Genomic DNA, 13,166 nt, shown 5'->3' on the forward strand with positions numbered 1-13,166 from the left:
GCTTCTAAAATGTCCCCATCAAACACTGCTCATGTGGGTGGGAAAAGAGGGATGGGAACAAAAATGAGAAGGGGGTTGGTCAGGTCAGGCCACGGCTGAGAAAATTCAGTGTAAGAATTGGCCCAAATGTAAGCAAAGGTGTTTTTAGAAGTTTCACATGTGCTTTGGGAGTTATCCAAATCTTTGCCTCCTCCCTGCTCTCCCGACTACCTACCAGAGTGTCTGAAGGCCCTCCAGCCTGGCCTGGGTTTAAGGCACCGTCTCCAGAAGGCTCCTGGGAAAAGGGCGTATGATGCAAAGTGGACATATCAAGGTCCTGGGTCCACAGCCCTGAGGCTGCACACTCAGAGCAGCAGAACTGGAGGCACAGCTGGGGACTGGGCATCTGAAGCAGAAGTGGACCAGCCACCAGCTAGAAAGCTCAGGGGGCTTCTAGCTACACAATTCCGCTCCAATAGAGGCTTCCGCTTTGCAATTTTCTACCTCCCTGGGATGGACCCAGAGGCAGATGAGGGTAAAAGGATAAGACGAACCTTTTGGCTTCGGTGAGTCAACAGGGGAAGGGGGATTCCCGAGACCAGTTCTCACCCCAAGCTCAACCCAGTGTGAGGTCCCCTGCTTCCTCTTTCACCCCCAGCCCCAGACACCTGAGCTCGGGATCCATGGCATAGCTGATGGCAGCAGGCAGGAAGCCATTGAAGCTGGAGGTCATGGAGGATGCGTAGGTGCCCATAGAGGGGAAGATCAGCCAGTCGCCCACGTCCAGCTCAGGCAACCACACCTCCTCCAAGTAGAATCTGTCAAAGGCATCACACGTGGGGCCATAGAGGGTGCAGGGGAAGAGGGGCAGCTCCGAGCAGAACTCCTGCAGTAACACAGAAGAGGGGGTCAGAAAATAGAGGGTTGACCTATCCCATCCCCTCTCCCAGAAGCCATTGGAAGACCCTGAAGGGTGGTCCCAGGGGTGCATGGGTGCATACTGATTGGGACTTATCCCTCCATGGCTCCTGCCCAGCCTGGCTGGGTCTGGTCTGCCTACATACAAGGCTTCAGGTTCCTCCTGAGGAATTGCTGGTTTCAATTATTGGCATAAGGCAGAGGTTGAAAACTCAACCACCAGCCAGGCACAGTGGCTCGTGGCTGTAATTTCAGCACTTTGGGAGGTGGAGGCAAGAGGATTGCCTGAGGCCAGAGGTTCGAGACCAGCCTGAGCCACTTGGTGAGACCTCGTCTCAACAATAAGTCAAAAAAATTAGTCAGGCGGGGTGGCACGTGCCTGTAGTTCCAGCTATTTGGAAGGCTGAGGTGGAAGGATCACCTGAGCCCATCAGGTTGAGGCTGTGATGACCGTGAGTGTGCCACTGCACTCCAGTCTGGGTGACAGAGTGGACTCTGACTCAAAAAATAAAACTCAACTACTGAAGGAGTCAGGAGGCAGGTAACATAAATGAGTACACTGGGCCAGATAAGACTTCTGGCAAACTGGAATATCAATGTCTGTCCAAAGAGAGGCCACTGTCCAGTCCCAGCAGATCCCAGGAGAGCCACCACATGGCAGACGTGCCATACACACTGGTCGAATTACTTGTTGCTATGTTGGATTACGGGTCCTCTGTCATCAGATCTCTCAAATTCCTGAGAGGAACTGAGAAAATCCAGGCATTTCTGAGATACATCTAAATTTTTGTAATATTGGCAACCAAAATGTAAAACTATTGTGGGAGCCAGGCAAGCCCAGGGTCCCCTATTTGCAACCTCGGCTCTGAGGGTGTCTCCTGCCCAGCATTCCAGTTTGATGGGAAGAGAGGCAAATAACACACAAAGACACACACCCAGAAACACTACACAGACATACACACACATGTGTGCCAACACACGTTGTACACACAAGCAAATCCATGTACACACCAAGGCCAGAAGAGGCAACCAAAATATTTACAAAGCAGTGTGGCTCAGGCATCAGCTCATCCAGAGACACCACTGCTTTCAAGCCAGAGGAAGGTCAGGTATTGGGGCTTGTTGCATGATCATGGGAGGGACCGAGAGGCTCTTGGGGTGCCTGGAGAGGTTCTTGGGGGCCTCAGAGAATGGAATGGCTCTTTAACAACCAGTGAGAAGACATCAATATTTAGGGAAACAGGCCTCACTGGGTATTAGTGGTGATAATCCTTTTGCCTGAGAAGGCCCGCATGTCCAGCTGCTGCAAGTGCTCTGACCTGCAAGCACATGTGTGTGTGTCTCTGCATGTACTATGAGCAGGCAAGATCCTGCCTCTGGGGTCCAGTATGCCCACCCCTCCCCATGGGAGGAGGCACAAGGCACCTTGAGAGAGGAGACTGGACTCTTAGCTGGAGTGACCTTCTTACCTTTACCACGATGGGCATCTTGCGAACAGGCTCTCGAAGGAAGAGGCGGAAGGAGCCATAGTGGCCATCGCTGAGATAATACTTCAGCTTCCTGCCACCTCCTGGGAGCAGGGAGAGGACAGGACTGTGAAGTGCTCGATCACTACTCTGTCCCCCAGCTCCAGGGTTAAAGCCCAACTTTCCGCCCATCCTCTCCCCCAGGACCTGGGCATACCTGGACAGGGGCCTCTCTACCCAGCATTGTCCTGGCCCACTCACCAGGTTCCAGCACTGCCTTCTTGGCAATGATGTTGACAGCAGCAGTGCAGACAGACTGCACATAGAAGCGGCCAGGCTCCGCGATGACCTCAATCCCACTCTCCTCGGGGAAGTCCTGGGCCAGGGCAGCATTGATCACTCTCGCCAACTGGGGGGATGTAGGGACAGTGGGAAGAGATTAAGACTCAACTCTCGCCAACTGGGGGGATGTAGGGACAGTGGGAAGAGATTAAGACTCAACCATGTGTTGATGTGCCAGGACCTGTGCCAGGTCCTTATCTGCATCCGCTACTTTCTTCTCCGTGGTAGCCCTGCAGGGCAAGTGTTAGAATTAGCCCTTTGTACCAAAAAGGAAATAAGCCAAGGGACAGGAGGCCATTTGTGTGAGGTTACATGGTGGGTGCAGAGGCTGAAAGAGCAGGGCCACCAGACCCCCTGAGAAGTCTGAATAGCTTCCCGGGAAGCTATTTAGCCCAACACACAGTAAGAAGACAGGGTGTCTCCTGAACCAGGGATCATCGACTCCTGTCACTTCATTGGCAATGTTAACAACAATTCTACAGGAACACACAGGCACGTGGCAGGGCACAGTGGTTCACGCCTATAATCTCAGCACTTTGGAGGCCCAGGTGAGAGAATTGCCTGAGCCTAGGGGTTCAAGACCAGCCTGGGCAACTTGGTAAGAGCTCTCTCCAATAAATCAAGAAAAATTAGCTGGGTGTGGTGGTGCACACCTGTAGTTCCAGCTACTTGGAAGGCTGAAGCAGAAGGATCACCTGAGCCCAGCAGGTGAAGGCTGTGGAGGCCATGAGTGTGCCACTGAACTCCAGCCTGGATGACAGAGTGAGACTCCAACTCAAAAAAAAGAAAAGAAAAGAAAAGAAAACAGGCACGCACATCCATGCACACAGAAAACAATTCCATGGGAAAACACACACATGCACATCCATACACACAGACAACAGTGCCACAGGGAAACACATGCATGCATGTCCACACACAGACAACAGTTCCACAGGAAAACACACGCACATCCACACATGGACAATAGCTCCACAGGAACACACACACACACACACACACACACACACACACGGACAACAGTTCCACAGGAATACACACACATCCACACACACAGACACATAGACACACAGAGAGGCACAGGGACACAGGTTCTCTACAGCTGCAGCTGACACCCTATCATTTCCCCTCAGCCCACCTGGACTCTCTTGCCCTGTTCAAGTCTTTCTAGCCTACAGCACCCGCCTCCCTCTGCTTCTCTCCCTGAGGGCTTTCTCCAACATCCCTAGAAACCAGCTGGCATGGGGCAATTAACACCTCCAGAGCGCAGCCCTCCACAAAGGGGACAGGACTGGGTTCCCCCCTCCTTCCCCACACCTCCCCACCCCCCGCCCCCATCCTCCAGGAACGTGTTCTACATAGTCCTCAGCATGGATGCACTCTCTTTTGGCTTTTCTCCTTCTATCTCATTTTCCTGACTTTCTCATTGGTACTCCCAGGGATCACCTCCAAAAAAACTGCCAGTATCAAGCATTGTCTCAGACTCTGCTTCTGGGGGAACCAAACCCAGATGTGCATGTGCACAACACATGTAGCCCCCTGTGCACACAGGCATAGCACACCCAGAGACATACCTGAACACACAGAGACACGTGCATGCACACCGACTCCCACACTCACACACACACTCCCTGAACACAGGAACCACCCACAGGGCCTTCATGGGCTCACCTCCTCAAACTTGGGCCCAGAGCCCTCTGCTCCAGGGAAGCCCCCTCCGATGTCCAGGAGGCTCATGTCATGCCCTGCCCTGCGGCCCATCTCAAACACACGCTGGCAGTCAGCGATGGCCTGCGTGTAGGTCTGGGGAGTCTGGCAGTCAGAGCCTACGTGGAAACTGGCACAGCCATGACAAGGGACATGGGGAGAGACATGTAGAGAAGCACATGAGGATACGTGTTCAGAGCCACAGAGCCACACAGCCTGTGGGTAGATGCATACAGAGACAGAGAGGCACAGCCGTACATAAGGCAGGAGCCATGGGGGCAGATGCAGAAACAACTGGAAACAAGCAATGACCCCACACAACTGTGTGCTCTCAGACACACAGACTCAGGCCCACCAGCAAACACACGGACCCACCAGGGGCACTCACCTCGAGGGCTGTGTTCACACATACACACACCCACATCCTCATAGCGTTGGAGCCCATGATCCCAGCACTGCGGCGCGGACTCCCCCTCCCCTCTAGGTATTTCAGGGAGGGCCATTTTGACAGATCCTCTCCTGCCATTTTGACAGATAGGGTCCCATAGGCCCAGAGAGGGGCTGCAGCTTGCCAAGAGCTCCAGCAAGGGCAGGAACCCAAGGCTCCTGCCCTGAGCTCCAGAGTTCTCAGCATCACTCACCTGGCTCCAACCACAGCCAATCCCAGGTCTTTGGCAAATGTGAGCAGGTGCCCACACACCTCCAGCCTGGCCCCAAACTTGGCGCTCAGGGGGAAGGAGCTCTGGCTGTCCTGGGTCCACAGCCGGAGGACCAGCCTGGGGGAGGGGTACAGAGGACAGGGAGTGGGAAGAGGCTTAGCCAGAGATGCCAACAGGCCCAGACCTTCTTACACCACCCGCTCTCCAGGCCCAGCTAACCCTCAGATCTGAAAGGGTTTCCAACACCACGAAATCCATGTGGTCATCAGACCAGCCCAACACACTGTGTATCCATCTACCTCTCCTAGGTACAGCCAGAGAAGTGCGTGCAGAAAACAGACTACTATGGTGAACTCCTACTACGTGCCAGGCAACTTACCACCATTTTGGAAAGGAAGGAACCAAAATGTTAAAGGGACTTGCCCTGTGCACACATCAGGTAAGTGAACAGGCCAGAATTGAACCTGGGCTATCTCAATCCAAAGGCAGCATAATTTCCAGAAACCACCAGCTGCCAGGCCTTCCTAAACCAGGCTGGGCCTTGCAGGTCCTACCCTCTCTCATCTGAGGCCAGCATTTGTCAGGTGTGTGCTGCGCTGGGTAATTCACTCCTTACTGCTGACCTCACCCCATCTGACTGCACCCCTGCGGGTCTCACCTGGCCCTGGGGTGGTGCTGGGCCACCTTGGTCAGCTCCTCCTCACTGTCAAAGGTCAGGAGCTGCACCCCGTGATGGGCAGCAAACCGGAGGTGAGATGAGGGCTTGCAGGGGTTGGCGTAGATGATGCGTGAGGGGGCCACGCCCAGGCCCAGAACCTGCTCCAGCTCCACCTGGTGTGGCCAAGAGCCAGACTTGGGTCCCGCCCCTGCTTCTTCACTTTCAGGAGCCCTGGATGGGGCCGATGGGGTGCCCATTACTGAGTCCCTACAATGTGCCAGGCACTCCAGGTGCTGCTGTTTACAAGTCAGGACCAACGTCTCCCGCCTCCCCCCCAAAAAAAATTCTGTCCTGTGGAGAAGAAATCTTGGTGGCTGCTGGAAGTCAGCTGAGGAATTTAACCCTGCTTAGCTGAGGGCTCCTCAGAGAGGGAGGGAGGGTTGGTCCAAAGACAGTGAGTTATCTCAGTTGATTGTTCATAGTCACAGATGGAGCTCCTTGTTCTGCTCTCCCCACTTCTCACTACTGCCCTTGACTAGTCTTAGAAAAGAGGGAGAGAGAGAAGGAGAGAGAGGGAGAGAGGAAAGGTAGGAGGGAGGCCCAGTAAAATATTGCCATCCCGAGAGATACTCACCATTCCCACCCTGGGCTTCTGCTCCAACCTCCCTCAACACCACTGAGTCCCCTTCTGCTATGAACCCTTCAGAGCATTTCACTCCCAGGGTAAGGAAAGAGCACAGGCTTCAGATCATGCACCTTGGTCTCTTACTATATGTCGGCCTGAGGCAAATGACCCACCCAGGCTGTTTCCTCCTCCCTGAAATGGGAGGAAACATTGAGAACTGGTGGGAGGATTGAGGAGAATGTGTGGATGTCCTTAGGGCATCCTCAGTGCTCAATGAGACAGGTGAGCTTATTCATGACCCACAGCTAAATGGGGTTTAACTCCCTCGGGACTGATCTGGCCTGTCCCAGTCACGGGCTCACCTGGCAGGCATGGGCTCACCTGGCTGGCACAGTCGAAGCCGGTGCCCAGGGCAGCCAGGACGCGCAGGATCCAGGGGCTGCTGTTGCACTTTACCGCATAGAAGGGTGAGACCCGTGGCAGGGCCTGGCAGAAGGCCCGATGGCGGCTGGCCAGCATGCCCAGGTCAGCCACCATGAAGGGATCTTGGTGGTCCTGCAGGGCAGAGAGATAGGGAGGAAAGACTGGGGGGTAGGTAATCTCATTTAATCCTCACAGCCTTAGGAAGTCAAAGCTATTGTTATCCCCATTTTAGAGATGGGGAAGCAAAGGTTCAGGAAGGTAAATTCACTGGCTCAAGGTCCTACCACAAGTGCATGACAAAGACAGGCTCTGGACCCAGGTCTCCTAAGTCTGGGAAGCCTGCCCTTAACACTGCTCTATACTGCCTTGTGACTGTGCACTGTCCTTGGTAGGAGGAAGGAGTCTGCTGGACCTGGGCAGCTCAAACTACTTGTTCTACAATCGTTCAACAGTTATCCAGCATCTCTTCTGAGCCAGGCTCTAGACTGCGTGCTGGGGAAACAGCAATGGACAGAATAGACCCCAAACTCTTGTCCTTGTGGGACTTCCAGCCCACAGAACCAGAGAGAAACAGGCATGAGCCCCTGGTCAGTGAGCATGTGCTGGTGAAGCCACTATTGTATGCCAGACACTGTGCTGGGGAACAAGCGGAGATACAATATAAATGGCTCCCATTTCACAGATGCAGCCACTGAGGTGCAGAGGGCTGGAGTGCCTCCCCCAAGTTCTGACTGCTAGAAAGCAGCACAGTTGAGACTCAATCCCAAAAATGAATGACTTCAGGTGACACCTGTAGGTCGGGATATTCTGAGATATTATCTATTTTTCCCTCTAATTTTCTCTTTTCTCTTCCTCATTGATGTCAGTAGCTATTTCTCATTTATGTCCTTGGTGGAGAGATGTGGCCAGGCAGAAGGAAGTTGCCAGTGTTTTTGGCTTTTTTTTTTTTGAGTTGGAGTCTCACTCCGTCGCCCAGACTGGAGTGCAGTGGCCGCTCCCGGTCACCGCAGCCTTGACCTGCTGGGCTCCGGCGATCCTTCCGCCTCAGCCTTCCAAGTAGCCGGAATTACAGGCATGCGCTACCACGCCCGGTTGATTTTTTGATTTATTGTAGAGATGAGGTCTCGCTGCCCAGGCAGGTCTCGAACCTGCAGGCTCAGGTAATCCACTCACCTCAACCTCCCAAAGGCACGGGATTACAGGCTGAGCCACCGAGCCCGGCTTGTTCCTGGCTTTCTTAGGGAAATTCAGTTCTTGAGGTAAGAGGATGCCAGGGTGCAAAGAAGATGTAGAAACATGAAAGAAGGACCTTCCTCAGACCAGGAAGTGGGTCTCTTGGCTGACAGAGAGGGGGTGGTGGGGACAGTGAGAGAGCTGAGACTCTGTCGAAAGGGAGCCTGAGGGAAGGTGGGGTGGGGTCCTGGGCAGCCTGTGGGGAGAGATAGTCCCTGGGCAAGTCTGGAGCAGGCCTTGTGTCCAGACAAATCCCCTGGGATCCTGGGGAGGTCCAAGAGTGCACCTCTAGCACATTCTCCGGTGATGTTGATCAGGGATCCTGCTTCGAGTAGCAAGGGTCAGAGTCCACACAGCTAGGACCATGTGTGAAGGCAGCACAGCACTAAAATCCAGGGAGCCAGGGAAAACAAGGGGGCAAGAGGGTAGTCATGTAGGCCAACCAGGGCTGGAGGACCAGCAGCCTGGGTCCACAAATCCCAAGTAGCAGAAGATGGCAAGGCAGGAAGAACAAAAGTCAAGTTTTTCCACTGGTCTCAGCAGAGCAGAGCCTTGAACCAAGGTTTAGTGTAATTGACTAATGAAACCATAAGACAGAAAGCCTCATCTCTTACTCACCAGAGGATCTGAGACCCACCCTTCCACTCCCCTCTCCCTTCCCTCCATACCGAATTAGAAAGCTCCTGGATCTTCTTCAGGACCACCTGCCAGGCAGATTCCCCCGGGCCCAAGGTGATAAGCTCCTTTTGCCATGGGCTTCCAGGGGGTCCCAGACTCTCCCTCAGGTTCCTGAGGGGGGCGCTCAACCCAGAAACTCCAGCCGAGCCCTCCACAGGGCACCGTCCTGGCATCCTGGAAAGAGCTTGCTCTGAGGACCGGGCCTCCCCCTCCTCCCAACTCCCCACTGGCCCTGGGAGCCAGAGCTAGTAAGCCCTTGCCCTATCCTCCCACCCCTTGGATCTACATACAGTCCCAGTTCAGGAAGCTCTAGGCCCTCCCTGGGATCTACAAAAAGCTCCCTGGAGCCCTCCCGAGTGTTCCATCTGTAGGATGATGGGCATGGGCTCCAACTAGCCTACATCAGAGACCTGGTGTGAGTTTCAGGCAAGATGCAGGGCCACACGCACAGGATGGTGTGGTTGTGACTCTCATCCAGGCTCCCTCACACACATGTTCCCATTCATGGGGAGAAAACTGAGGCTCAGCAAGGATAAGTGTAGAGTCCAAGATCCGTTAGATCATAGGACATCGGAACTAGGTCCTGAGAGATGATGGAGTTCGACAGTCACATTTTACCAACAGGGACAAGAGGACCAGAGAGAGAAAGGGAGCTGCCCAAGGTCACCAAGCGGTCAGTGGCAGAGCTGAGGCTGCAACCAGGGCTGCCTAGAGCAACCTCTGGAGCCGCTGCTGGCCACAGACCCCTTAGATGGGGTGAGGTCAGCTGGCAGCCAGAGGCTCCTGTTATAACAGTTGAGAGGGTGCCCTGGTCCCACTCCACACCCAGACTCACCCTGTGTCCATGGTGGCCTGTTCCTTCAGCTACAGACCAGGGGAGCTGAATCTGTGATGCCCCTGGTTTCAGGTAAATTCCTGTGGGAAGAGCCGAAGCCAGCCCAGACCTCAGGGGGCAGGAAGTACCTTCCCTCCAGACCTTGGCCACCCATGCCTGCTCAGCCTAAACCTCCCAAGCTGGAAAAACATACCTTCCTAGGTCTTCCTGCAGGATGGGTACACAGGGGCCATTGGATTCCCGCTGTAAGTGAATGTCAGCAATGATGAGAAGGGAACCTGGAAACCTCCATCCACCCTCCCACTCTGCAGATGGGAAAACTGGGGACCCAGAGACTCCAGATCACTTGGCAAACCAGGAGTGGAAATGGGAGTGGAACCAAGGCCTTGGGGCAGGAGCTGCTATCTCCTGGGGCTGTATCTCTTGCCCTCTGCTGCAGATTTAAGTATCTCTGAATATAAGCAGGAATTTGTCTGCGTCACGCCAGGTCCAGTCACATCCCCACCCTCTTCCCACCCTCTCTCTCCACGTGGGCTGCTGAGGTTCACTCTAACACCTTCTGGCCTTCCCAGGCTTAAGCCAACACCTTGAGCAGCCCCACCTCTGGGACATCAGCTGTCACCTCCTACAGGCTGACACCGCACCTTTGTGCTGTGACCCAGAGCGTCCTCTGCCTGTTCCACTGAAAGAAGTTCAGCAGGGAGCTTTTTACTTCTCTGGCTCTTGTTTGGGGCAGGGATTGGAAAGGAGGGCAGAGATGGCAGGACCCAAGTCTTCCTATGCCTGGGACTGCAGAGATAAGGATCTTTACACAAAAGAGTTAAACCCATGGGCTCGAAAGCGCTCACGAACTGTGACTGTGGGCAAGTTAGTGAACTGCGCTGAACCTCAGTTTTTTCTTCTGAAAAAGGGGGCCTCAAGGAGCAGTGAGGAGGATTAAGATGTATTAAGGTAACAGACACAAAGTACTTCACTCTCACTCTAGGTATTTGTGTCTGTGTTCCTGTCTGTATGGATTTTCCCTGCCAGATTGTGACGGCTTAAAGACAGGGAACACATCTTCTGCATTTCTGGGTCCCCCTGCCTAGGATAAGACTTGGCACAGAATTCGCTTTGGTAAATATCTGTAAACACATGGTCACAGCTAACACAGGTGAGATTTGGAATTTAGATTAAGGCCTGTCTGAATTCACATCCTGCAGGATCCAGAACAGAAACATTGATGGAGACAGGACTGAGGGCCCAGAAACAGAGCTGAGAGCAAGACTGGAACACGTCACCCATCAGCCCATCACCCAGGAAGGAAAGGGGGCAGATAAGTGGTGCTGGGCTGATGGGTGAGCAGTTTGGAAAGTAAAGTCTAGTTGAAACATCACTTCTCACTAAAACAAATGTAAAATGTTTATAGAGAGAGAGAGAGAGAGAAAGATACACATATATTTGAACACGCCATTAATAATATTTTTTTTAAAAAAGGCCAGGTGCAGTGGCTTATACCTATGATCCCAGCACTTTAGGAGGCCAAGGCAGGAAGATCTCTTGAGCCCAGGAGTTTAAGATCAGCCTGGGCAACATAGCAAGACCCCGTCTCTAAAAAAGAAAAAAAAATTAACAGGGCATGGGTGTGCCTCTGTAGACCCAGCTACTTGGGGAACTGAGGTGGGAGGATCACTTTAACCTGGGAGTTTAAGGTTATGTGCACTTCAGCCTAGGCAACATAACAAGACCCTGTCTCTAGAAAAATAAAAGTAAAATAAAAAATAAGAAGAAATTAAAATCTTTAAAAATAGAATTGATTGGCTAGTCTCAGTGGCTCAGCCTGTAATCCCAGCACTTTAGAAGACTGAGACAATGGGTTGCCTGAGCCCACAGGCTCGAGACTAGCCTGGGCAACTTGGCAAGACCTCATCTCTACAATAAATAAAAAATTAGCCCAGTATGGTAGCATGCGCCTGTAGTTCTGGCTACTTGGAAGGCTGAAGTGGAAGGATCGCTGGAGCCCAGCAGATCGACGGTGGGGTGGCCGTGAGCGTGCCACTGCACTCCAGCCTGGGCAATATAGTGAGACTCCAGTTAAAAAAAACCCCGGATTTGATTATGTAACATACCTTTAGGGCGATGACTTTCTAAACTTAGATGTGACAAAGGGGACCACACTCTGCGGGATCAACAGGTTTAATGGCATCTGATTTGTAAATTATGTACATATATAGCTCAAAATTCAGTTCTTCCTGGGAGTTAGGAGACCTGAAGTTGTGTTAACCCGGGGATTAACTTCAGTATGACCTGAACAAATCATTCAGGTTTCGAATGTCTCAACTATAAAGTTCTAAGATGCAGTATAATGCAGTGATTATATTCTTCTGAATCTCAGCTTCCAATCAAATTATTTTACCTTTCCTCATCTTCCATTTCCTCATCTTAAAAATGGAAATAATATTAGTATCTTCAACTGACATTGTTTTGAGTATTGAATGAGATAATACAAGTACAAATCTCAGTTTAAATCCTGTTTATTTAAATCTCTGAGATATGCAGACTGTTTGTTCCTGTCCTCATCTGCCTGATACACACATTAGCCCAAGTTCTCTTCCAATGTCTCTGACAGTTCTGCCCCTCCTAGAGGGCTGCAACCAGCCTGTACAGAGATCTAGTGGTTACATAACTTTTCAACCCATCCTTCCTGAATGTATTCTCGTTTCTTCTGGAACATTGCTATGAACAAAGCAACAAGTTTGATCCTGTGAAGTAAGCATGAAGTTAAAATTCAAGGGTGACTGGTCAAAAATGGGAGTTAGACTCTTTAGACCCTGAGGTCATGGAATAAAGCCAAAGAAACTTCAGATTTTCTCTCACTGTGCTGTTACATGTCTTCTTTATGTAAAATATCTTCCTTCCAGTGAAGTTCCTAGCCTCCTGCCAATATTTTTTTCCCTTAAATAGATGAAAATGATCTGTTTTTTAGCAGAATCAGAAGGGTAAATCAAGCCCAGTATGTCTATGATTCCCATGTTGGCTTAATGAATATTTATGGAACCCCATAAATTATGCATTGTGTAACTTCACTATTTCTTATAATTCTCATAACAATCCCATGAAGCATAATCATCATCTCCATTTTACAGATGAGGCGTACAAATGTTTTAAAAAGGAATTCCCAGAATTCAAACGCAGGTCTGCCTGATTCCAGAGCCCAGGCTTTCCCCTGAGTGTTTAACTCCTTGAATAGCATTCTCAACAACATTGAGAAGTAAATGTTGTGATGCCTGCTTACAGATGGAAACCAAAGGTCAGAGAGGGGCAAGATCCCACCCATATCAAATTACTTCCAGAACTTACAGAAGTCATCTCAAAAGGTGACCTCACATCAGGACCTGATGTAGGCAAAGCCAAATGGCTAATCTTGAGAAAACAAATGGCGTCTGTTCCTGCCAGTCTCCCCTTCCAATATACACCCAATCCCAGAAGACTCCACCCCATTCACTACATTCCCCTTTGTCTTCACCTTTTTTATCCTTATTTTTTTGAGTTAGAGTCTCACTCTGTCACCCAGGCTGGAGTGTAGTGGCATGCTCACTGCCACCCCAGCGTCGACCTGCTGGGCTCTGGCGATCCTTCCACCTCAGCCTTCCAAGTAGCCGGA

General features: G+C 51.7%; 2 protein-coding genes across 2 annotated transcripts in view; one reads left to right on the forward strand and one right to left on the reverse strand.

The window, feature by feature from the left end:
* Positions 1 to 249: 249 nt before the first annotated feature.
* LOC103269196 (antizyme inhibitor 2-like) lies at positions 250 to 8,861 on the reverse strand. Its single transcript, XM_021716954.1, has 9 exons — positions 8,679 to 8,861; positions 6,736 to 6,909; positions 5,730 to 5,902; positions 5,054 to 5,188; positions 4,377 to 4,542; positions 2,625 to 2,772; positions 2,367 to 2,467; positions 648 to 865; positions 250 to 274 (listed from the first exon to the last, which is right to left on the reverse strand). Exons 1-9 carry the CDS (start codon positions 8,859 to 8,861, stop codon positions 250 to 252), a joined length of 1,323 nt encoding a protein of 440 aa, XP_021572629.1.
* Positions 8,862 to 10,280: 1,419 nt separating this feature from the next.
* LOC103269197 (ribosomal protein L18-like) overlaps positions 10,281 to 13,166 on the forward strand; it is a 25,558-nt gene continuing 22,672 nt past the window's right edge. Inside the window, 1 exon segment of the mRNA XM_021716955.1 lies at positions 10,281 to 10,386. Coding sequence (XP_021572630.1) covers positions 10,281 to 10,386 — 106 coding nt within the window.

This window comes from Carlito syrichta, unplaced genomic scaffold (assembly GCF_000164805.1).
Source record: "Carlito syrichta isolate Samal-C Ts95f unplaced genomic scaffold, Tarsius_syrichta-2.0.1 Scaffold309100, whole genome shotgun sequence".
NCBI classification, from domain to species: domain Eukaryota; kingdom Metazoa; phylum Chordata; class Mammalia; order Primates; family Tarsiidae; genus Carlito; species Carlito syrichta.

Excerpts from the sequence above, each read along its gene's own strand:
- LOC103269196 (XM_021716954.1), bottom strand. The coding sequence starts at position 8,861 with ATGCCAGGACGGTGCCCTGTGGAGGGCTCGGCTGGAGTTTCTGGGTTG. Across the intron at positions 4,543-5,053 it reads TTGGCTGTGGTTGGAGCCAG|TTTCCACGTAGGCTCTGACT; the intron begins GTGAGTGATGCT and ends TGGCTGTGCCAG. Across the intron at positions 866-2,366 it reads AGATGCCCATCGTGGTAAAG|GAGTTCTGCTCGGAGCTGCC; the intron begins GTAAGAAGGTCA and ends GTGTTACTGCAG.